Genomic DNA, 25,150 nt, shown 5'->3' on the forward strand with positions numbered 1-25,150 from the left:
ACCCACTCAGCCCCCTACCGGTCTGGGGTCCTGGCCTTGTCCACATACAGTGGGTACCTACCTTCTCCCTGGTTCTGGCCCATTCTCTTCCTCTCTCTGCACTGAGCTGAGGGTGGGAGTGCACCGAGCACAGGGCTGCGGGTGAAGGGTCTGGCCAGGAGCTAGAATGAGGGAGGGGGCTCAGGGTTGGGGCAGGAGGTTTGGGTGTGGGGCACTTACCTGGGCAGCTCTCATTTGGTGCAAGAGGTGCAGCTGGGAATGTAGGCGTGGGGTGCAGGTAATCCCGTTTGGTGCTCAGGGTGGGGGGGACTGGGGGCATGTGAGGGGGTTGCAGGTGTCAGGGAAGGTGGGGGCAGGTATGTGCGGGGGTGCCAGAGTCAGGGCTGGGGTCATGAAGGACTCAAGCAGAGGGCTGGGTGTGTATGAGGGGGGTACAGGGTTCAGGGCAGGGCCTGGGGTGTGTGCAGGGCTGGGGGGCTGAGGGAAGAGGGCTGGGGGGTGGGTCAGGGAAGGGGACTGGAGGGAAGATGCCCCTATTCCACCATCCCCCTTCCCCAAGGCCCTGCCCCTGCTTCTTCTCTGTCTTCGCAGGGAGCAGCGAGCATGCTGACTCTGCTCCTTCCCGACCCCCTCCCTCGCAAGGGCCATCAGCTGATCATCCATCCCTCTCTCCCTGCCTGCCAGAGAGGTAGAGGGGCAGGAACCCAGCATACTATGGGAAGAGGTAGGGGAGCTGGCAGGACCAAGCTTCTGCCCCGTGCCCCCATGGGGGCAGGGGGGAAGCAGGGGGAGCGGAGGGCAGAGAAGAGAGCCGGGGCAGGATTTTTAATGGCACGCTGCTGCCTGCTGGACTCCTGCAGGCAGCAGCGTGCCATAACAAAAAAAGGCTCATGTGCAGTCTTTGGCATGCATGCCATAGGTAGCTGACCCCTGAAATAGAGAATCTTCCTGACTAGTGATTTTAATCATGATCGAAATCAATCAAATCCACTCTGATTAAGAGAACAAAACTCCAGACCTATTAAACAAAAGAACAAACAAAAATCATCTATCAGTACAGAGCAGGAGCATCCGAGCTGCTTTACACTTCTCTAGACACACTGTCAAAACAGTTTTTACCCTTTTACAGATACACTGACGAAGAAGACTGGCGTTCCCAGAATCTGCTCTCTAGCTTTGCTCACTAAGTATCATGAAAATACATCAGTCTCCTCTTTTCCCCTGGCGTTTTTATGTGTTTTGATGAGTTTTGGCAGCTTTACAGCAGGAAACACTTTTTTTTTATTGAAGCTACTGGGTATCAATGCAAGTGCCATAGAAGCCATTTAAATTCATGCCAGTTGTCCAAATGCAGAAGTATAATATTGTTCTTTACGATTTTTAACTGGCTTACATATATACACACACACATATCTTAAAAAAAAAGAGCTGAAGTAAAAATGTAAATTAGCCATCTCCCAATGCAACTGTATTCCAATTCCCCTGCCACCCACCTAGCCACTATGTCTCCTGCTTTAACATTAAGAGACTGCAAAAATTACTTGGGTATTAGTTAATGCAGCCAAATGTCCTTGTTTTAGTGCCAAAAAGCATTGAAATGTCAATATTTAGATCTCAAGATGAGAGGTTATAACTCAGAAATCCACTTTACAGCTATACGTCACAGGAAAAATATACATAATAAAAACACAGTCAGGGTCTAATCTCAAAACAACAGTATTTTACATATGGAAGAGAAGGAAGGACAAATGTGTCGACAGGACGATAATAGTAGTGTGTGTTTTAAACACTTTATCCCCTGGTTTAAACAAAGCAGATACGGAGGTTCAAAGAACAGCTATTGTGCATAGTCTAGAGCTAACTTCCTTACTAATAAGAATGCTAAAAATCAACATTCTCCTATTTAATTCTCAAGAACTTACCATAGCAACCTCAGCACATCACACACCATCAGTACAAAAAGTATCTATGGCCCATGAAACCTCTCACTACACCCGCGCCAGCACGAAACCCTTTTTCACCTGACAGTTCTTTTCACATATCTGTGAGTTAGAAATACACACAGACACACTATAGTCATAGCATCTACATATACAAAATAACTACAAGTTCTACTGCAAAGGGCCCTTGAGCTCTTCAAAGCCTCCCCTTCTTCCAATATCACCCACCTCCAACTACAAACACATCTCTGCCGATACTTTCCAAGCTCATGAAGACTTGAGGTCTTCCTGCTCTCTGGTGGTAAGGAGTTCCACACTCTAGGACTTTCCACTGAGAGCTCTCTGCCCATGATACCCAGAAATTTCACCCTGGAGAACAGGGAGGGGAAGGGCAGATGCAGTGACCTTGTTAAATCACAGCTGCCATGGAGGGCAGTAGGAGAGGCGGTCACTGAGATGGGTCCAAGTGAAGGGATTTGGGAATCAAGAGCAGCATCTCAGGCTGGGTCTGGAACTGTAGAGGTAGTCAGTGCAGACTGAAGTACCAGTATGATGTACTCTCTCCATCTAAGTTCATTCCATTTAAGGGGCAGAGTGGCCCACTGTAGCTCCATGTGGCCTATACAGTCAGCCACAGGTAAGCATATTGCAGGAGTCGAGTCTGAGAATGACTAAAGCATGGATCAGCCTACTTTGTCTCAGAGATTATGGGGCTTCGAAATTTGGAAGAAGGCATTTCTCTACACTGTGGTTCTTTAGGTGTCCAAAAGCAGCAATTACTTCAATAGGATCATAACTGCCTTGACTCTCAGACAAGGACTTTAAAAAACTAAGTCTAACAATGCGTTGGAAGAGTCCTACACAGAGCAGGTGAAAAAGAGGAGAGCTCTTTGAACCATCTATGTCAGACATGGTCAGTTTGACAACAGAAAAAAGAACACAGACCTGTAAAGATAAAGGGGCCTTTCAGCATCACTGTCACAGGTGGCAAGAAGCAGAGGAAAAGGCATGACTGGAAATCCTAGAGGAAAACAGCACTGTATACCTAGTCCTAATAAAATTTCTGCAATGCACTTGAATACTACACAATGATAAGAGCAACAGAAAACCAAGATATAAAATGAGCCCAAGGGCTTCAGATCAGCTACTATGTAAATCAGAGTCTCAGGAGCAGGTAGATTTTCTAGCTCATGTTATACAAGGAATTGAAATAATAGTTCAGATAATTATGAGATGACTGATATATGCTACATTATTTTAAGATTAAACAAAGAAGTGTTTACTTTAGGATAATCTGAAGTCTAATTTTTTCTTCTAGCTGCAGCTCACCTTGGTCTACTCTGATTAAAAATTATGCAAATTTAAAGATAAATATGGAGCTGAGAGTCAAATGCATAGAATATATTCTTAATGGCTCTTACCTGGTGATCTGAGGTTTTGTTAAATATCACCAAGGTTTTTTTGTTTGAAGTTCTCCCTACGCAGAGATACAGCATTATAAATTCTAATGCCAAAGTAAACTGGTGATTTCTTTCCTCCGAAGGATTTCTGCTAGGTATTCAGCATTATGGACCCACAACTCCTATAAACCAGTATTGTCTTATGTTCTACTAGTAAGAAGCCATATTGCATCCAAGGTAAAGCCTATGGAAACATGCAGGTTTTTTCCTTAGAGACTAGTTTGAAATCCAAAGTCCACCTATGTTTGAGCCAAGACTGATTTCAACATTCCCAGTAAGAGAATTAAACTTTCTGTGTGCAATCTGACCACCAGTTGGGTGGCATAAACCTTGGGCAAGCTAAGAAAGTCAGAAAACGCTGATGGGCAGTCAACAAGTGCAGGACAGGTACCAGAGGTGGTCTGATGTATTTATACTGGGTAAACGGTATTGGTGGAGGCTGGGAGCAGGAGAGAAAAAAAAAAGAGGGGAGAAAAAACAAAAACAAAAACAAACCAAACAAACAAGGCAAGCCATATCTTCCTTTTGAGAAGATGCTCAAGTTGAGCAGCTTCAGCACTTCATTTGGGTCTTTTCTAAAGCTATTAACAAGATCATAAGCTTCCTTAACATGTGTCCATGATATCTGTAGGAAGATTCATCCTGGAACAAAAATGGGGGGGAGGGGGGAAAGTAATACAGGCCATCTACATAAAAAACATTTGTCCGACTATATTTTTTTTAATAAATGTTTCAGCAATTATAATACATGGTTGACTAAGACCCCTTCCTCCTCCTGTTCTTGAATATTTTTAGATAAGAAGAAATTAAAGTCTTCCAACTTATTCAAGTTAGTGTGAGAAAGTGGAGAACCAATACAAGATCTAACAATTGAATTTTATCTACATAAATAAGGCTTGGCAGAATTTGATTTTTGTTCTTTTTAATAATTTTGATGGATATCAATGTTTATTTTTATGCTTTAAGATTTTTATTGATTTAAATTTTCAGAGTTGCAGGATATGATGTGAGGTCAAACAATAATTATGGAATGATAGTACATATTGAGAGTCAAAAGTTAAAGCTTTACAACTGTTGACGGTTGTGTTTTAGCATCATGTCAAAAACCACAAAAAAAAAATCCTTAAATCAAACTATTAAGTTCTAAAGTAGCATTTTTCTTACTTTGTCTATTTGTTTCTATCATCATTGATGGAAATATTTTTTCGTGTGTGTGTGTGTATTGGGTGAAGTCAACGTTTATTGACATTTGAAAATAAAAAATCTATTCCTTCCAAGCCTATATATTAGGAATACCCAGCCTCAGGAGAAAGGGGGGGGGATGACTTGGATTTGCCTCTTTCCACAAATCAACATTCCCTGAAATCTACAAAAAACAGAGACGCATGGTCAAGTTCCATCCTGCCTGTGAATTCTGCAGACTGAGAAGGAGAAGTGGGACAAAGTGTGCATCACCACCACAGTTGCTGCCATCACATCAAGGTATCCTATGACCACTGAGGACATTCCAAGTTTTGGGGCAAAAAACTCATTCTGCAATCCCAGTTGCTGGGATTTCAGTTCAGGCAAGAGTCTAGTCTTCAGTCCGAATGTGGAGGGGGAAAGGAATGGAATTTGTTGGGATGGAGGATCCTGAACCTGATGTACTATGTAGATGTATGACAATGAAATCAAGGTAGTATGAGTGGGAACCTCAATATCAACCTCATGAGGGGTGTTCTGTTGATCTTCTGTGATAAATTAGGATGACCAGAAGGGAGAAAAAGTATAAGGGATGATGTCTGGCTGTTATTTCACCTGAACATAGGTATTCATGGCCTGGACTATGCCCATGCAGCTGTGCCTCTGTTGCTGATGGGCATATATAAAAGCAGGAAGCTTCTCTGAGGAGACTGAACAGCAGGCAATGTAACCACTAAAACCCAGCTGCTTCATCAGCATCAATCCGTTTTTTTTTGTTTATTTTGTTTTTTTAAGATCACCACTTCTTTGTACTGGTGACCAAAATCATACATCCAGCAGTCTTCAATGAAATCATAAACAAGAGCAAACTATGGCTGAGATTGGACAAAATCTTCTAATAAGTATTTTTAACTTAGAACAACTTTGAAAAACAGGTGAAAGTTCAATGGATTTAGAGGGGTAAGTGATGTGTGACACATTAGGAGTTTGCCTCTCAGCATGACAGCACCTCTTTAATTTACATGATGCGGCTGATAAACAACAGGATTGCATTCCTTATGCAACAGAAGCAATGTTATCAGAGTATGCGAATGGAAAAGGGCAAACCTAGAATGGGAAGATAGTTAATTTCCAGCTTCACATGAAATATGGACTATTGGAGTGGAGTTACTCAAAGGGTCATCATAACAGCCAGTAGTTCAAAGAAAGATGAGGGGGTCAATTACAGCAGAATGTAATTAACATTTTTAACAGGGAGGGTAATTAAAGATGGAACAGACTGTCAAGGGAAGTGATACACTGACCGTCACTCTAAGACTCTTAATCTAGATTGGATCGCTCCCTAAAATATATGCTCTAGTTTAACCTCAGTCTTATTTTCCTCAAAAACGTTGACTTATGAAGCATGGAAGAATAATTCCCATCAATGCAGCAGGAATTACTGTGTGAAGTTCTTTGGTCTGTTTTATTTAGGCAGTCAACCAGATGTTCACAGTGGCCTTAAAATCGACAGACAAGAATTTCAAGGCTGACTGTCATTTTGGGGGGCATAAATTTCTGGGTACCCAGCTTCACCCACATTAATTGGGAATATTTTCCCCCCCCCAGAGGGCAGGTACTTACCATTTTCTGAAGATCAGGCCTCTCTGCAGGGTTTATTTGAATACCCCAAAATTGAGGCCACCAAAATCACTAGTCACTTTTCAAAGTTTGGCCTTTGAATGTACAGAGAGCATCAAGGACAAGTGAAGCAAATTGCTGATGTTGAAAGTAAATGGATAGTCAGATTGCTGAACAATTTGTATCTCTAAACAAGAGCACAGAGATGTCTACCTGCTATCTAGACATTTTAATTCAGGTAAGACAGAATGACAGTTAAAGTACACATGATATACTAACCCTTGGTGGCATTATCTGATTCATAACATTATTTGCAATAACATGGTTTCTGACAGCAGCAGCTTCTTTTTCAGTTTTGACATTTGAAGGGTTAGAAGCTATATGTTTAAAGAAGGAGAAAAATAAAAGACTAACTCTCCAGAGTTTGAATGCCTTGAGAAAAAAACATTGCCAAGTAGGCATAACTAGCAAGGAGCGCTCATATTTTGGTTATTAGTTATAGCAAGTAGTTACAATGAAAACAAGTTTTGAGATTTAAATACATTTAATTTCCAGGCCTTGTTTCCATTTTAATAAATTTTAAGGGTAAATTATTCCTGTTTCTGACAGTTTCAAATGAATGTTTTAGTCTCCTAGAGTTTTAATGATGTATGCACCATCTTGTGACTTTTGTTTGATGGCATGGAAAGAGACACTCCCTGCAATGGCAACTGACGAGCTCTATGCCGGCGGTGCATAATACACCTAAAGGTTTGTAATGGGAAGTGGTGGCATCTATGACCCTTTCTGAGAAAGGGATTGACATGCAGCACCTAATTGGGACCTCCTCATGAGAACACTCAGTAGCAGTTGCACTAATTAAAATTAAATATCACATTTTATTACTTACAAAAAGGTCTTTAAACATCTAGGTTTTGAAGTTTGATCATAAAAGCTCAATATATTGTACTTACAAAGATATTGGTAACTGTTTTGATAGCCTTCTCTTTCCTTTGCATAAACTCATCATCCTGCAAGACAATTAATTGACACAATTAAAAACCAAGAAAATTGAGCTTAAGCCTCAACACTACTAATGCATTTAGCAAGCAGATTTGTCAACTGGTTCCTAAATGAGCTGTTCAATTATTCAGTTAAGCACACTTAACTCTACAACTGCATCAACAGTCTGTCTGTTCTCTGTTTGTACAGCACTGTACAATAGTGCCGTACTCAAGACTGAGGATCCTTGGTGAAATCGCAAAGCAAATTAAAATGGACTTATTGCAGAGGAAAATAAGTGTCTCAGTGTACAGTAACTCCTCACTTAATATTGTAGTTATGTTCCTGAAAAATGCAACTTTAAGGGAAACGATGTTAAACGAATACAGTTTTCCCATAAAATTATGTCAATGCGGGGGATTATGTTTCAAGACAATTGGGGGGGCAGACAAAAGGTATTATGCACTGTACAGTACTGCACTGTACTGTGGTTTGGAAGTGCCCCTGGCTTACCCCACACAGGCACAGCCCGCTGCAGGCAAGGATGCTAGGAAGCACCTTCACAGTAGCAGCTTCCCCAGAGAAGAACAGGCACTGACTTTGCCAGGGGATGCTCCAGGCCCACCTCTTCCTGTCCCCGCTCCACTCTAGGCCCACCTCTTCCCACCCTCCCTCCACCTCCTCTCCGAGGCAGCTGCATCCACGCTCCTTTTCCCCCACCAAAGTCCTAAGCGCCGCCAAACAGCTGTTTGGCAGTGGCGGAAGCACTGTGAGGGAGGGGGAGGAGGTGGAGAAGAGGAACTTGTGCAATGTTCCCTTGTAAAATCACTGCTCTTCTACAGAATCTTACAAGCAGTGGACAGAGCAGGCAGCCAAATGACATTATAAGGGAGCATTGCACGAGCATGTTCTCTAATTGAGCAGCAACGTAACTTTGAAACAATGTTAAGCAGGAGGATGTTAAGCGAGCAGTTACTGTAATGGTTACTTAGATTTCAGTTTGGGTAGGACGATTGTTAGCATTATTATTTCCATTTTAATGAGGATACTGAGGCAGAGAGAGGCTCAATGACTTGCCCAGCGTCACATAGGAAGTCTGTATCTGTTACAGAGTGGGGAATTGAAACCAGGTGCCCCCAGTTGCGGCCTATCACCCTAGCCACTGGGCCATCCTTCCTCTCACAATTCTGTATTCAAAATAGATCCACTTCCTAAAAAAGCTGTATTATTATAGTTTAGACATTTGAGATTTTTAAATCTCTCTTTTGGTACCACTCATCCAGCATTATCAAAGGGACCTATGGGGTTTAGGAGTCCAACTCTGAATGATCATCAAGGGGATCTGTGCACCTAACTCCCTTAGTGGCATTTGAAAATATCAGACATACACCAGTCTGCATCAGCAATCTCACTGGTTAACCAAACCAAACCTGAAATAGCAACTGCACCTCCCCAAAATGGAAAAAGAGGTCTAACTCTAGATGTCCATAGTATTCCTAGCACAAATGGTCCATGGAAAGACAACACAAACAGTAACCTCAGACAATCAATTACAATGAGCAAGTGAAAGATGAACCTAGATGTTTGTAAACTCATACTTCCTTAAAGACAATGCAATTGAATACCACAATTTCAGCTGAAGAATGGGGGAAGATGGGCAAGAGGGTATAATGTTTTCAGTTACATATTCAGAGATGTAGTTTCACAACCTCAAGGGGAAAATAAAAAAAATTAAAAAGGATTGCACAGCAAATCAGCCCATCACACTAGAATTCTGCTCCACACAGTTTAAGCAAAAGTAGTCTGCTACACAACTGTAAACTCCTTAGATATTTCATTTCTATAAGCCATTGTGAAGATAACTAATGTACCTACAGAGAACTAGTCCCAATGGATTTGTTCAGAAAAGGACATATTACATATCTCAACCTTCAGGCTAATATGACTAGTGTTATCAGAGATACTTTGCCCACAGCTGTTGCAACTGTTAACAATTTGTTATTGTCACTTTCTGAGCTGAAACAGGGGGTCTAAGCCAGGCCTGCACAACATATGGCCTGCGGGCTGCATGCAGCCCGCAGAGGCTCACTGTGCGGCCTGTGGGGGGAAACACCACACTCTGCGGGCATCCCAGAGCCCTTTGAATCCCGGCCGCGGCTCTGGCAGCCGGGCTGGGGCCAGGATTTAAAGGGCTCAGGCTCCCCTCAGCGGCAGGAGCTCTGGGCCCTTTAAATCCCTACCCCAGCCCCGCAAAACTCCCGGTTCCCCCGGCCGGGCCCTTTAATTTGCCCCTGAGGTTCTCCCAGCCACCTCTTCAGCTCGGAGCCCCTGGCTGATTTAAAATAAAGTATCACCTCCCCACCCCCAACCTTCCCATTTGGCCCACAGCTGTTTTGGTGGGGCAGGGCTGGGAAAGGAGAGTTTGTTTCTGCAGGGCTGGGCGACACTGGGGTGGGGTGTTTCCGTGGGCCGGGAGGTGCTGGGGGGGGGGTGTTTCTGTTGAGGGGGGGGGTTGGCCCTCAGCTATTTTATTTGGAGTAATGTGGCTTTACGAGTTGTGCAGGCCTGCTCTAAGCAAAGGCTGATAATATCATACTTATGAACTATTTGAGGTCAGCAAGAATTCATTTCCCCGATATATGCAGATGGACCTTCAATTAGGATTCTGGTGTTTACTTGCTTTTCTAACAGTAATCCTTATAGTTAGACCCATCCAGTTATAGACTAAAAAAAAAATCATGGCCAGATCCTCAGCTAAATCAGCACAGTATTATCAACTCCAATGCAGTTACACAGATTTACAGCAACTGAGGAGACAGCCCCATGTATGTATAGACATATTTTGAGAGAAAACAAAAAGATTTAAGCTAGGTCTTACCTCTGGTAGACTACGAGTTTTCTGAAACTGGGATATGGAGTAGGAGCGGATATAGTCTCCCATTTCTTCTCTAGTTTCTATTGCACGTTTCACCAGCCACTAAAGAGGACATTGATACTATTATGCAACAACTTATTTCTAAGTATTTTGTATGCAAAAAAAGAAAAAAAAAAACAAATATTTCAAAACCCAAAGTTTTTATGGATGTGACACACCTCAGTGATTTACTCCATAAATAGCTCTATAACACTAGCTATTTTATTATCTTCATCTTCCCTATTTTTGTACGTACCAACAGAACCAAAAAAAAGAGGTCATAAACTAAGTAGCATACATACTGTGTCTGTAACCCAGGCCTTCCCATACATCACAGAGTCAGACTTAAAGGCTAGAAGGGACCATCATGATCATCTAGTCTGACCTCCTGCACATCGCAGGCCACAGAACCTCAGTCACCCACTCCTGTAATAGGTCCATAACCTCTGTCTGAGTCACTGAAGTCCTCAAATACTGATTCAAAGACTTCAAGCTACAGAAAATTCTCCATTTACTCTAGCTCAAACCAGCAAGTGACCTGTTCCCTACACTACACAGGAAGGTAGAACACCCCCACTCTCCCCATCTCTGCAAATCTGATCTGGGAGAAAACTCCTTCCCAACCCCAAATATGGTGATCAGATAGACTCTGATATGTGGGCAAGACCCACCTGAGAAAGAATTCTCTGTAGTAACACAGAGCCTTCCCCATCCAGTGTCCCATTTCTGGCTGTTGGAAATATTTGCTAATAGCAGTCACATGCACTCCCTACAGACAAGCATGACTGAAGGAGTAGGGACAGAGTGAGTGTCCTAATCCTACACTGTGAACCACATGGGTCATTGACTTTAACAGGTCTCTGTGTAGGTGCAGTAGTCCACCAGATAAATCACAATGCAGAACCAGAGTCTTAGTTTGTAAGTTCCTTTAGGCAAGGACTGTCTCTTTCTAGGTTTTTTTGAGTCACCGAGCACATTCTAAGTTGCATTGTTCTAGAACAATGCATTTCAGAACTAGATATATTCACATATGGTTTGTCCCATATATTCATGTCTCCTATTTTATTAAGAACTTTTTAAATTCTGTAAATTTATTCTCATGGATTTTCCAAATCAGTGACAATTACTGAAAAATGCTGAGTTCCACATCAAATTCCCATTGCCTCTCCCACCCAAGTTGAAAAACCAATTGTCAAAGTTGATTTCGAAAGAGCCAAGGAAGTCACAATTACTAGGAATATTCATTGGAATTTTGCCTGGATTGACTGATTTTAATCCAAAGATTTAGATTTCACTCAATCTCCGTCCAAAAAGCAAAATACACAATAAAACCTAAGAAAACGATGCGGGACAGTTTAACCAGAAAGCATCAAGCTAGTGACTGGAATGTTTTAGCTTTTTCCCTTGCTGTTCATCTTTAAAGAATTTCTGAGTAGAAGCAAGCTGACTCTTCCCATCCCTCCATTTTTAATTCTTTCCTTTCTTTCTCTTTACACTCCTCTGATACCCACCACTCAAAAAAAAAACCTGAGTGTCTTTTAATCTCTTTTATACCCTGTGTTTTGAGCCACTTTCCTTGTAACTTACTCCCTGCAAAGTGTAATAGACATATAGAATATCTTAGTGAACCAGGACCCTACATGGGCTCAAAAAAAAAAAAACACCTCACACCAGCAGATCCCAAAGCAAGATTTCTTCCAACTCGCAGGCATTACTGCATGCAGAATCCAGCCCAATGTTGTAGGTAATCCAGACAGTTTTGTTTTTTATGTGGGTCAGAGTGTGCTTCAGAATTCCATTTTATATAAAGACATCCCAGTGTTTTAAAATATTTACCCTTAAAAAGTTTTTAACCTGATATTTCATTTCAAAGCAGATCAAACTTGCAGAAGATATAAAGTTCAGCAGTCACACTGGAATTAAAAGTCCTAGATTAAGTTTTAAGGCTTTTGCTTTCTTTAAAAAAAGTGTGATGCACAACAAAGCTATTACCTGTACAACAGGGAATATGTGAATGAAATCCAGTCCCTGGATCTGATGCGGCTCCAAACGATGGGGGCACTTCATTTTTGGTAAGACAGACACAATTTTCTCTGTTAAGGCACTATTTTAAAAGAAAAATATCAAAGTGTATACAATAATATTGTTTAAATTTTAAAGAATGACCTTTCCAAAATATGCAATGTTGTTGTAGCCATGTCGGTCCTAGGATACTGATTTCCAAATTACGGAGTAGTTTGAAAGGGCCCTCTATTGGCTGAAACTGGATAATACAATCTGGAAAAAAAGCTCTTGTTTTATGAACACAGTTGTGAAGTCGTATTTTTTAAAATTAATAAGCCTATTGCTTGTTTCTTAATTTACATTACTCAACAACAAATTTAAAGTATCTTAGGCTGATCAGATGCAATGCATGCATGATCTATTTTATACATATGTTTCTGTTACCATGCACATGCATTTAACTGCTCAAAGATAGAGAGTAATTTTAAAACATTATATATTTTAATCAAAGAAAGTTCAATTTCAGGATGAAAATCTGGAATTTAAAACTGAGTGGATCTCTGCTGTTGTTACTAATTAAGCACCCTCTCCTACAAAAACCATGAAATAGCTAAGTATCAGAGGGGTAGCCGTGTTAGTCTGGATCTGTAAAAGCAGCAAAGAATCCTGTGGCATCTTATAGACTAACATAGTCTATACGGTGCCACAGGATTCTTTGCTGCTTTTACATGAAATAGCTAGAATATTGTAAAAGTGAAATAGCTACCAAGAATGCTGCTTACATGTATAAAGTCCAATCAGATGGAGTATATATAATCCAGTTTGCTGAGGAAAAAAAGTGTCTTTCTGCAGCTCATAAAAGTGCTATTAAAGTGAAAGGTAGCTTAACAGGGGGTAACTCTACTGGGGTTCAATCTTGCACCAATGAATTAACAGTTCTGTCACGGATTTCAGAGTAAAGCATTCTTTCCTGACCACAAAGAATTAAGCTGACATACAACGAATTGGTGCTCATACTCAGGAAGTCAATCTTTATAAACAACAACTTAAGAGTCACTGATGTGATATTTTCCACAAAGGAGAAAAAAAAAAGAAGAAAAAAAAAAAAAAAAAAGGTGTCCAGATACTGACATCAATGGCAGAGACTATCATCCTAAAGAGCTGCTGATGTTTTGAAGGAAAATTGCCCAGAAGGATAGGAGAGAGTGGGATGGAAAAGAGAAAAGATCCAGAAACTGGGGATAGTGCCTGAAGAGCCAATGTTGATTAGAAGAGAAATAGCTGAATGCGAATTTTGTAATTCATCTTATAGATGACTCACCTTGTGATGTAATTTCCACTATGTCAATGTGTTAATGAGATGCAATAGTGTTCTTTCTTTGTACAACCAAGAGTACATGCAATCCGTTTAAAATATTTTTGTCCCAAAGGGACAAGAAATCATGTAACAAACATAATTTATGCTTCCATACTTCTTTTGATTACATTTATAATAGCTGACCCAATATTTTTATTATTAGAACATTGTCTAATAAGAGCTAGCAAAATGTGCACTGACAACATCAACAGAATATTTGCTAAATAATCTCTATTATCACCACCTTGAGAGCTGCATGGAAACATTGAGACACTAACAGTTATATATTTTAAAAAACAAAATATCCTTATTTATACTACTAACACTTAGATTATTAAACATCCAAATAGTATTCCGTTATAACAATTTCTGCTATTTTCTCACTGTTTACATTTTGCATTTTCTTCAGCTAGAACAATTAAAAGAGACTATAAAGTTCCACTTTGATTCTTGTAGACTAACACTGTCCTTTATTTTTTGAGTTCCAAATAATCCATGGGAATGTTTAAATTCAAATTTCCCTGTATTAACAAACAAACAAAAAAACCAACGAAAATGTTCTCATTAAAGTAACAGTATCAAGGGTGACTCTTTTTTTAAGGACAAACTGATTTTTTTGTCCTGCTACGATTAAAACTAACACCTAAGATTTTTATAAGAGATAAAAATACATTCATCTCTGTTTTCTGTTTCTTTGTGCATTTAGAGTACTTTGCGTACAGCTCATTTCCTCTGGTGATGTGGATGTCTCTCAAAGCAACAGAGGAGAAAAATAGAACTTTTCAAAAATAACATGATTGTAAACATCACTGAAAATCAAGAGGGGAACACAGATGCAGATATAGTAGCTGAAACTATATTTCACTTATCTGAAGTGGAAAAATGGGCTTTTAATGCAACTTGCAGGAAGTAACTAAGGAAGGACAGTGCCAGGCAAATTTAATTGTGGTCTACAACAGTGGTTCTCAAAGCCGGTTTGCCACCTGTTATGGGAAAGCCCCTGGCCAGCCGGGCCAGGTTGTTTACCTGCTGCGTCTGCAGGTTTGGCCCATTGCGGCTCCCACTGGCCGCGGTTCGCTGCTCCAGGCCAAAACAGAAAATTTCTCAGTAAAACTGATCCCCTGTACAGGTTTCACATGTATAAACATGATGGTGATTTGTATCACATTTTTTACAATATGAAAAGCCAAACCATAGTTCCCACCTCATCAACTTACATTTTCTGACCAATTGTAGAGTTTTCCTGAAACAATAGATCAACATCAATGTCAAAGCTGCAAGTAGTGATGCACCAGGTCATGCCACCAACTACCTAAAAATGAACAAAAATATGTTCGACGGGAAATTTTGAAACAAATATGATTTAAACCCAACCAATATGGTTCACATTTTTAGTCTCCTTCCCCACCTCCAATACAGCATGATTAAAATGCCATCTAATATCTCATCAAAATATAAGTGAAGAGAAGAGAAATAGAGGGCCACCATTTGTGATGTTTCTTTTTTTTTTTTTTTAAACTTGATTTCCTAGTCTTCTGGAGACACTGAGTTCTCTGACATGCAAGTAGATGAAAATCCAAGTACACCGTCAAACATGAAGAATGGAATAAAGATTTTTAAAAAGTGATGAAGTGACTGTTTTACAGATCGTGAGCTATACAAACTCAATAAACAACTATTGGAACATGTGTTCTCATTTACCTAATCGAAGTTTTTCCACAGTTATTATTTGCATTAGAAGTAGCACACAAACCCCCCACAAAATGTTAGGCATTATACAAACAGTGACGGAAAGCCCCTGACCTTAAGAGGTCTCTATCTTAGGCCCCAACCCTTCAAATATTTATTAACATGCTCAATTCAAAACACCAGAGCAGTCTCATTGATTTCAAAGGGTCTACTCACTCAGTTAACCATGTGTACATATTTGCAAAACCTAAATACACAACAGACAAATAACAGAAGAGGTAACAGGCACAGAGGGGTGAAGTGACTTACCCAAGCTCTCACAGCAGGTCTGTGGCAGAATCTAAATAGAACCCAAGTTTCCTGACTTTCAGTCCAGTACCCTTTCCACTACACCACACTGCCTTTCCAATATAAAACACTCAGCATAGTTATAAAATAATCCTTGTATATTAGTGTCTAGTTTGTTTCTCATACTTGACTATCTAGTGAGACAGTCGTAGAAGGGGAGGTATTTTTATTATAACAATATTTGTTAATCAAACAATTAACGAAAGTCCTATAATTCTATACCATAACAGCCTTCAGAGTTTCACTACAAATACTTTATGTAAATAATGCCATAGCAGGATCAGGATACAAGGCACCAGTTCCACAACTGGATGTGTGTGAGTACCACTGAAGTGTTCATTTCCACAGATCCAGTTACAGAATCAGGGCCTTAGATAGTCTTCCTTAGGCATACTTATATTTGTGCTTGTAAAGTGCTGTGACTGCCTATGGCTCTATAAATATAATAGCTTGCAGTTTTAACAAGCAAAAATTTTATAGGACAGCACGACTATTCTATGTACAAGCAAACTATTGAAAGAAATGAAAGAGGCTCTGCCATAGCTACAAGGGATGTATTTTCAAAACAAGGTTCAGGGATTTATCATCAAGTCAAATGTTAAACCAACAAAGGTACCCCTCTAAGCATATACTCTGTACAGCATGACTTACTTCCTGTATTTGAGAATGAAGGTCCCTGTAACTGCCTTTCCACAGAATTACCCAACCCCTCCCAAAAGATTTCCAGCAACAGTCCAAAAACAGCTTCACTAGGTAAGTTGTTCCATTCTTCCATGAAATTCCACACCTAATAACTTCCTTAACCTTCTTTCAACTTGCCCCTACTACTCCTCATTTTCAGTATGACTAGTAGCTTTTAGAATGACCATGCCACAATGCAAACAAGTTTTCATATTCAACAAATTTAGGTCCTTGTTTGTTTAGCCATGAAACTAGTTCCAGCTAAATTCCCCAAACACCCACTTCAGAATTTTAGGTCCTGATTCTGCAAATAGATATGTATGTGCTTAGCTTTATGCATGTGAATAGTCCCATTGAAAAATCAAGAGGACCACTCATAAGAGTAACTGCAGAATGGGTGCCTTAGTTCCCCGAGACAGGGACACAGTTTTGTGCATATCTTCACTACATTAGAGGCACTATATAAATAATAAAAATAACTTTATTTACTGCTCATCTCCCCTCCTCCTTTCTATCTGGAACTATTAAGCGGCATTTGAAAACCATATTTAGTAAATACAGTAAACTGTATCTAATTAATCATCCTGGATTATAATCTCACCTTGTCAAAGGGTGATAACCCTTTGATTCTTGCCCTGAAATACCCAGCTGCCACCAGCAACTCCAAAATTTCAGTCAATTTGATGTTTTGTTCTTCATCTTCTCTGGTTTCAATCTAACAAACATAAAATTAACCTTAATTTTAAAACAGTGTATTCACTCTACTCCTCCAACAACCCAATATTACGACTCAAAATTAATTTTCCCAATTTTTCCTTAATATAGACCAGATGTATGTTAATAGAGATTTTCCTCACACACTTCCCTTCCATTTGCAATCTGATAACATCTTTATGGCAATTACAACAATTGCACACATGGAAAAACATCAGGCAAGTATTTGTTTCTAGGTGGCTTTAACATGAAATGTTTTGTCCTGTTTGAGAAAACCTATGCATTATTGACCAATCACTCTTGCCCTTCTATTTCAATCAGTCTGCATCTCTTCTCTAAATGTGGTGTTTTCTCCCTCTGGTAAATAAACAATTCAGCTGTTGCATTCAAATTGAATCCATGTCAGTTCCTTCTCATTAGATCTCCCTGTCCCAAGTGTTCTTCAAGTAAATCCAAACAATCTGGGCACCAACTGCCACAGCACAGGTAACATACTTGTGATTCTGCAGTTTTCTGTCAACTCTGTAGGGCTTATACAATACTACATCTTAAATGCAATGTTTTCACAAACGTTGTATGAAGATAGTAAGAGAAATTGTTGTGGGATTCAACTGTTTCCTTTAAACCAAACAAATCATTTTCAGCAGCCCTAATATTGAGCACCTATACGAAGCTTTTTTTCTTACTATTGCTAAAGTATTGTGCAAACATCAACTAATTAATTCACACAACACTCCTGTGTAATAAGTGTTGTTACCCCCATTTTACAGGTAGGAAATGTGGGGAAAGGAGAATTTCCATGACACTCCAAACCCTTGAAGAAGAGTCAGCTGTAGAGCTAGGAATAAAATTCACAAGTTCCGGGCTCCAGGCCGAATGCTCAATCGGCTAGAAACAGCCTGTCTCTTTTAACCCCAAAGTCAATGCAGGAAAAAGGAAGCAAGGCTGGGAAGTTGCTGCCTTTGCAGGATTAATAAAGTAAGACAACCCCCAGCCCAAACTGTCTTCGCTGTTTACGTTCGTAGAAACGTGAGGGTCCAACCTTTTCACAATCTGGGAGTCTCCTCGTATCTGACGTTGATGTGGGAGCGTTCACACTGGGAAGGGACCCACCACTCACACGTACAACACTGCTGAGATGAGCAGGGGGCTGCAGCCAGGGCGACAACCGCAACCCCCTGGCCCGGGCAGCCCCCTTCCCCCAGGGAGCCGAGCCCCTCACCCCGAACGCCCCAGGATCTGGGCCTGATGCCAAAGCCCAAGGCCCGTCACCGGGCAGGCCACGCCGGGCTCAGACCCTTCAGCCGGGGGAGCCGCCAGGCCTGGCAGCCCCCGGGATACGGGAGAGGCAGAAGCCGCCCTCGGAGGGGCGAGCAGCACACAGCGGGGGGCGGTGCCCTGCGCCTGTCGCCCGTAAGGACCCGGCCCCGCAGCCGGGCGCAAGGCGGGGGCTGGGCCAGGGGTCCCGCTGTACCCCGGGGGGCAAGGCACGGGGACGGCCCGGGGCGCTGGGGCAGGGACGGAGGGAGTCAGCGCACGGGGCAGCTCGGTGTCCCCAGGCGGGGCCGTACCTCCTGCGGAGCCTGGTACCCGTGTCCCTTGGGGGCGCCCATCGCCCCCGCTCTCCAGCCTGCCTGCGCCGCGCGGCCGCCGCTGTCACCCGCGCTGCCCCCGCCCACCAACGGCCATGGGGGCGTCACCCCCGACGCGCGCCCGGCTCCGCTATGTCCCTGCGCCTGCGCCCCCGCCCTCCGTGCGCGTAAGCACATTCGAGCCGCGCCATTCGCTGCGAAAGGGGGCGGGCGTTGAAGAGTGACAGGCGGGTCACGTGACCTCTTGGAACGCAGAGCGCCGGGGCTGGGGTAGCTGGTTCGAGGTCTGCCCTTGGCGGTGGGGCTGCAGGTGTCCGCTGGCAGCAGGCAGAGGGAGGGCCGGGGCAGCCTCCCTGCCAGGCCAGGGCATTTGTCCACAGCCTCTTTGCGTGCGTTAGCCCCCAGCATCCAGGGAATCCGGGATTTCCCTCCGCTCTGCGTTTCGCGGGGGGTTGCGAGGCGGTTTAAAAGCGTTTGTGGGCACGTGCGTAAGCCCTGCCAAATGCGTCTTTTGTAAACGCAACTACTTATCCCGATTTTTTTCTCTCTATTGCGAAAGTTTCCTGGATCCCCTATGGGTGTCTCGCCGTTGCTGCTAGTGCTATGCAGTAGTATTCCTTGCGAGTACTGTAGGCTTGTTAGTTGCTAAACTATCAGTGGGAGTTTAAAAGCATGCCCCTAATTGTCTCCCCCAAATGTAAGCGCCATGCTAGCAAACCCACTGCACCTGGTAGATCAAGGGTTCTCAGGACAAATTATTTGGTGGCCTCAGAGTGCGGCCACCAACTCTTGCTAGTGGCTGCTCTCACACATTTCCTTAAAATACTTCTTGATTAGCTTTAAGAAAAATAAATATGCACGTCCATGTATTTATTGCTAGCTAGTAAGTCTGTTGTGAAAAGTGATGTTAATAAATGTACAACTATCACTTTTCACAGCAGACTTACTCAGCCTCAGCAAACCTGGGGACAAATTAAGCAGCTGGATAGGGTGTTGGGGGAGGCAGCAGGTGGCCAGATCCTGGTGCCCCTGGGCAGGAGGATGGGACCCAAGACTGGAGTCTGAAGCTGCATGGCTGGAGCCTAGGGCCCAGCCTTAACAGCTGGAACGTGGTGCTGGAGCCCAACGCCCCACTGCCGGAGTCAGCCACCCTGCCACCTCAGAGCTGCAGCCTAAAGCCTGAGCCTCATCGCCCTTGGGAAAGTGGGGAACTCACTGGCTCCCTGCTCCTCCAATGTTGTGCCTAAGGTGTCCCCAGAGGCAGGCAGGCAGGGCCCAACCCCTGCTGGTGGCTCCAGCAACCAACACCAAGGCAGTGCATCCAGGAGCAACAGGGAGGAGGAGGGGCCACTGCTGCACCCCCTCCCTGTGCAGTAACACCACTCAGGAGGCTGTGGCCTCAAGAAAAGCCCCTGGTGGCCCCATGCAGCCACGGAAACACTATTAGATTCATTGCAGGTTGGGACTTCTGGTCCAGATGCAGCAAAGTACTTGTTTAAGTCCAATTCTATTCAACAAAGCACTTAAGCACATGCTTCAAACCCACTGAAGTTAACACAGGTTTAGGTGATTTTTTAAAAAGGGATGGGGCTACTCGTGCTTAAATTTACTTTTGAGTGCTATGCTGAATAAGAGCCTTAGAGTCTGATCCTGCAAACACTTATTCATAAGGTGATAGGGAAGAGCCAGCATGGATTTGTAAAGAACAAATCATGTCAAACCAATCTGATAGCGTTCTTTGATAGGATAACGAGTCTTGTGGATAAGGGAGAAGTGGTGGATGTGGTATACCTAGACTTTAGTGAGGCATTTGATACGGTCTCGCGTGATATCCTTATCAATAAACTAGGCAAATACAATTTAGATGGGGCTACTATAAGGTGGGTGTATAACTGGCTGGATAACCGTACTCAGGGAGTAGTTATTAATGGCTCCCAATCCTGCTGGAAAGGTATAACAAGTGGGGTTCCGCAGGGGTCTGTTTTGGGACCGGATCTATTCAATATCTTCATCAATGACCTAGATGTTAGCATAGAAAGTACGTTTATTAAGTTTGCAGACGATACCAAACTGGGAGGGATTGCAACTGCTTTGGAGGACAGGGTCAAAATTCAAAATGATCTGGACAAAATGGAGAAATGGTCTGAGGTACACCGGATGAAGTTCAGTAAAGACAAATGCAAAGTGCTCCACTTAGGAAGGAACAATCAGTTTCACATATACAGAATGGGAACAGACTGTCTAGGAAGGAGTATGGCAGAAAGAGATCTAGGGGTCATAGTGGACCACAAGCTAAATATGAGTCAACAGTGTGATACTGTTGCAAAAAAAACAGTTATTCTGGGATGCATTAGCAGGTGTGTTGTAAACAAGACATGAGAAGTCATTCTTCCGCTTTACTCTGCGCTGGTTAGGCTTCAGCTGGAGTATTGTGTCCAGTTCTGGGCACCGCATTTCAAGAAAGATGTGGAGAAATTGGGAGAGGGTCCAGAGAAGAGCATCAAGAATGATTAAAGGTCTTGAGAACATGACCTATGAAGGAAGGCTGAAAGAATTGGGTTTATTTAGTTTGGAAAAGAGAAGACTGAGAGGGGACATGATAGCAGTTTTCAGGTATCTAAAAGGATGTCATCAGGAGGAGGGAGAAAACTTGTTCACTTTAGCCTCTAATGATAGAACAAGAAGCAATGGGCTTAAACTGCAGCAAGGAGATTTAGGTTGGACATTAGTAAAAAGTTCCTAACTGTCAGGGTAGTTAAACACTGGAATAAATTGCCTAGGGAGGTTGTGGAATCTCCATCTCTGGAGATATTTAAGAGTAGGTTAGATAAATGTCTATCAGGGATGGTCTAGACAGTATTTGGTCCTGCCATGAGGGCAGGGGACTGGACTCGATGACCTCTCGAGGTCCCTTCCAGTCCTAGAGTCTATGAATCTGTGAGTCTATAGAGTCCTTCTGTGCGGATACAAAAATGTGGATCTTCATCTGTGATAAATGAAGGCCCTCTTAGTAGCTGTTCTTTAATTGCTCTACCAGTAAAGGGTTAAAAAGTCTCACTGCTATGCAGAGGTAAAAGGAAGTAAGTGGGCACCTGGTCAAAAGAGCAAATGGGAAGGCTAGAACTTTTTAAAATTGAAACAAGATCCCCCTTTTGTCTGTCTGGGGTTGTTCTCTGGGGAGAGACAGACAGGGCTGCAATTATACTGTAAAAACAACCAGGAGTCCAGTGGCACCTTAAAGACTAACAGATTTATTTGGGCATAAGCTTTCGTGGGTAAAAAAACCCCACTTCTTCAGAAGTGCATCTCTCATTGTTTTTGTGAATACAGACTAATACAGCTACCCCTCTGATACTTTTATGCTGAAAAAAGTTTGGGGCTCATTGGTATCATACCTATAAACTACTCATTTGAAACCCCAGTTATGTAAGTAGATCAGGAAATCTCTAGGAAGGCATGATTAGGTTTCTCTCTTTTTATTTCTTTATGGCTTGTGGACTCCTCTGTGCTTATAACCTTTAAGCTGGACCCCTGAGAGCTATTCTTGATGTTTAATCCTTGTGGTTGTTTTTTTTAATCTAGCAAAAGCCTAAATTCCCAGATGTATTTTCTTCTTTTTTTAATTAATAAAATTTACCTTTTTTAAGAACAGAATGGGATTTTTATGTCTTAAGAGGTTTGTGCACATGTTATTTAATTAGCTGGTAGCAACAGCTGATTTCCTTTTTTTTCTTTCTCAGCTCTTCCTTGGAGGTGAGGTGAAAGGGCTTGAGGGTATCCCACAGGAAGGAATTTCCAAGTGCTCCTTCATGGGTTCTCAAAGGGGTTTTGCACTTGGGTGGTGGCAGTATCTACCAATCCAAGGTGAGAAAAAAGCTGTAACCGTAGGAGTTTAATACAAGCCTGGAGTGGCCAGTATTAATTTTTAGAGTCCTTTCAGGCACCCACCTTCTGCATTCGAAGTCCCAGAGTGGGGAATCGGCCTTGACAGTATCCATGATAATTAACTTGTATCTGACCCATGATATGCACTCCACCTTCTCTATGTATCCACATCCGCACCAGCACCCTATCTCACTGTTAGAGCCCTGTGCAGATACAAACATTTGGATCTGCATCTGATCCCCGGGTTGCAAAGATGGTAAAGAATACAGATGGGGATCAGATGCGGATCCAAATTGTTGTATCTGCTCAGATGTATATTTTCACCTTTTTAAATAACAGACCTGGGTTCAGACTGTACCTAGGTTCAGACTGTACCTAGGTTCAGACTGTACCTAGGTTCATCCTTTCCTTCACTCACTCATGTTTTAATTTCTTTGAAGATAATATTAACATTTATATATTGTTTGTCTGACTCCAGTCCTATATTCTGACACCAGTGTCACTCCTCCAGAGCACCTAGGGCCTTGAAGGTTGGCTTCTCAATGAAGGAGCATTGTGGAATTTTTGTTCATGCCGAAGAATGAATGGGCATGCAAATGTTTAGCATATCTGACATGAAATACCTTGCAATGCTGGCTACAAAAGTGCCATGCGAACGCCTGTTCTCTCTTTCAGGTGCCATTGTAAACAAGGAGTGGGCAACATTATCTCTTGCAAATTTTAACCAATCTTGTTTGTCTGAGCGATTGGCTGAATTAGGATTGAATGGACCTGTAGGCTCTAAAGTTTTACACTGTTTTATTTTTGAATGCAGTTATATTTTTATACATACTTCTACATTTATAAGTTCAACGTTCATGATAAAGAGATTGCATTACAGTACTTGTATGAGGTGGAATGAAAAATACTATTTCTTTTGTTTTTTACAGTGCAAATATTTGTAATCAAAATAAATATAAAGTGAGCACTGTATATTTCGTATTTTGTGTTGAAATTGAAATCAATATATTTGAAAATGTAGAAAACACCCAAAAATATTTAATACATTTCAGTTGTTATTCTATTGTTTAACAGTGCAATTAAACACAATTAATTTTTTGAGTTAATCGCGTGAGTTAACTGAGATTAATTGACAGCCCTAAAATATCTAAATTGAGGTTGGCTTTACCTCATCCCTTCCCTGTAATCACTGGGGAAATCCTGGACAATGCTTCTTATCATTTTGATTCAAATGTTCTCTGAACTGTTGTAGACCATTTTTTTGGAGACAATGGAACAGATTTTATGGTCTCCATGAAATGAAGTCCAGGTTTTATTATATTGGACATATCAAGAATTTTCTGTCTGTGATCCAAGCCTTTCCTTTGATTTTTGAAAAGCTTAACATAATGTTCTTTGCAAAGATTCTCATATTCCCCAGAAGCAATTACTAAGAAAAACAAATTAACTTTCATCACTCTGTCTATTCAGACTTTGGAAATAAGGACAGATGCTGAACTGACAATTATTTGCAAATCATAGTCAGTTAATTTCAGCATGAATTGAACCTGAGTATCGATGACAAATAAACTACATTACTTTCCTGAAAAGGTTCTTGTTTCACTATGACACTACAGCCCATTCCATTAATGTTCAACACCAAACTAACTTGAGTTTAATTGAGAATCAATGGAAGAGTTATCTAACTATTCTTATTAGTTAAGAAAATATTTCGTGGAATTTTGGTTCATGCAAAGGAATGCTTTTCACAATGATCATGGGTTCTCATTTGTGGGGAGTAATTGGCTCACTTTGAAAGCTTTGTCAAGTCTTTTGACCTCAGTAAATCCAGCCAAAAATCGGGTACAAATTAGGAATAGGTGGACAGAGAAAGTTCCTTATCTGGATGTTAACCAGAGCTCCATGTATAATGTGACCAAACATGCATAAAAATTGCCCCATAATTTCTAGGGTTTTTTTAACGTTACCACGTGATATTGGTCCAGAATGTAAATTTTAATTTAATAAAATAAGTCAATACTCCACATGATTGTCACCTAGTCTAAGACTGTGTCGTGATGTCTGAGTCTACAGAAAATATAAAACCATTGCGCTGAAAGAGGTGTGAACTGCTCTTCTTCTTCTCAGTGGGCAATAAATGAGAGGCCAAGTGACGTCAATTAAAATATCATCAACTATTTCACTGCTGATTATTTTAGCACAAATAGCCAAGCAATATGTTTGCTTATTATTGTTTAATGTAGCGATAGGTAGTGGGGAAGGCTGCAGGGGGAAAGATGGAACAGACAAGAGTTCAACCATCTACTCCAACCTCCAAATTTGAGGTCACCTCTATCTTTGTCCAAAATGGAGGGAGAGAGGAGATGTATCTTTCCATCCCCAGCTTATCTCCCACACTTCCTTTGGTGGCAAAAAGCCACAACTGGCTTATCAAATGCCTGTAACCTAAGAGCTAGTGTAAAAGGCTCGTAGTTTTTGATCCAGAGGTCCTGGTTCGATCCCTGTTGGTGACAACCCACCCAGGCACATTGCATTGCAGGTGCTGGCCCATCCAGGGATTTGAGCTGGGTGGCTCTCTGAAGCTTGGAACAACCATCCCTCAGCTGGAAGGAGAAATACTCTGATGTGGTTCTGTCCCTGTCTTACAGTAAAAGGGAAGGCAGCTGTAAGTGATTGTTTGCTACCCAACTGGCTGAAAGGGAAGGCACCAGTGTCTAATTGGCTACTGCTGACTGGTTGAAAGAAAAGTCAGGGAAGAGGACTTTATAAGTCAGGGAAGAGGA

At 41.8% G+C, this 25,150-nt stretch overlaps 1 protein-coding gene across 2 annotated transcripts in view; it reads right to left on the reverse strand.

Annotated features, from left to right (window-relative positions):
* The window catches only part of CCDC93 (coiled-coil domain containing 93), a 104,422-nt gene extending 85,859 nt beyond the window's left edge, over positions 1–18,563 (reverse strand). For both annotated transcript variants that reach the window (XM_050916021.1, XM_050916020.1), the window contains exons 1-6: positions 18,462–18,563; positions 16,778–16,891; positions 14,676–14,770; positions 12,090–12,201; positions 10,062–10,160; positions 7,156–7,212 (exon numbers count right to left, since the gene is read on the reverse strand). In XM_050916021.1, the coding sequence (XP_050771978.1) occupies positions 7,156–7,212; positions 10,062–10,160; positions 12,090–12,201; positions 14,676–14,770; positions 16,778–16,891; positions 18,462–18,503 (519 nt within the window). In that variant the 5' untranslated portion in view covers positions 18,504–18,563. The remainder of the gene's footprint in view (positions 1–7,155; positions 7,213–10,061; positions 10,161–12,089; positions 12,202–14,675; positions 14,771–16,777; positions 16,892–18,461) is intronic.
* Between the last annotated feature and the right edge of the window lie 6,587 nt (positions 18,564–25,150).

The sequence above is a fragment of the Gopherus flavomarginatus genome, chromosome 10 (genome assembly GCF_025201925.1).
Source record: "Gopherus flavomarginatus isolate rGopFla2 chromosome 10, rGopFla2.mat.asm, whole genome shotgun sequence".
In the NCBI taxonomy this organism is placed as follows: domain Eukaryota; kingdom Metazoa; phylum Chordata; order Testudines; family Testudinidae; genus Gopherus; species Gopherus flavomarginatus.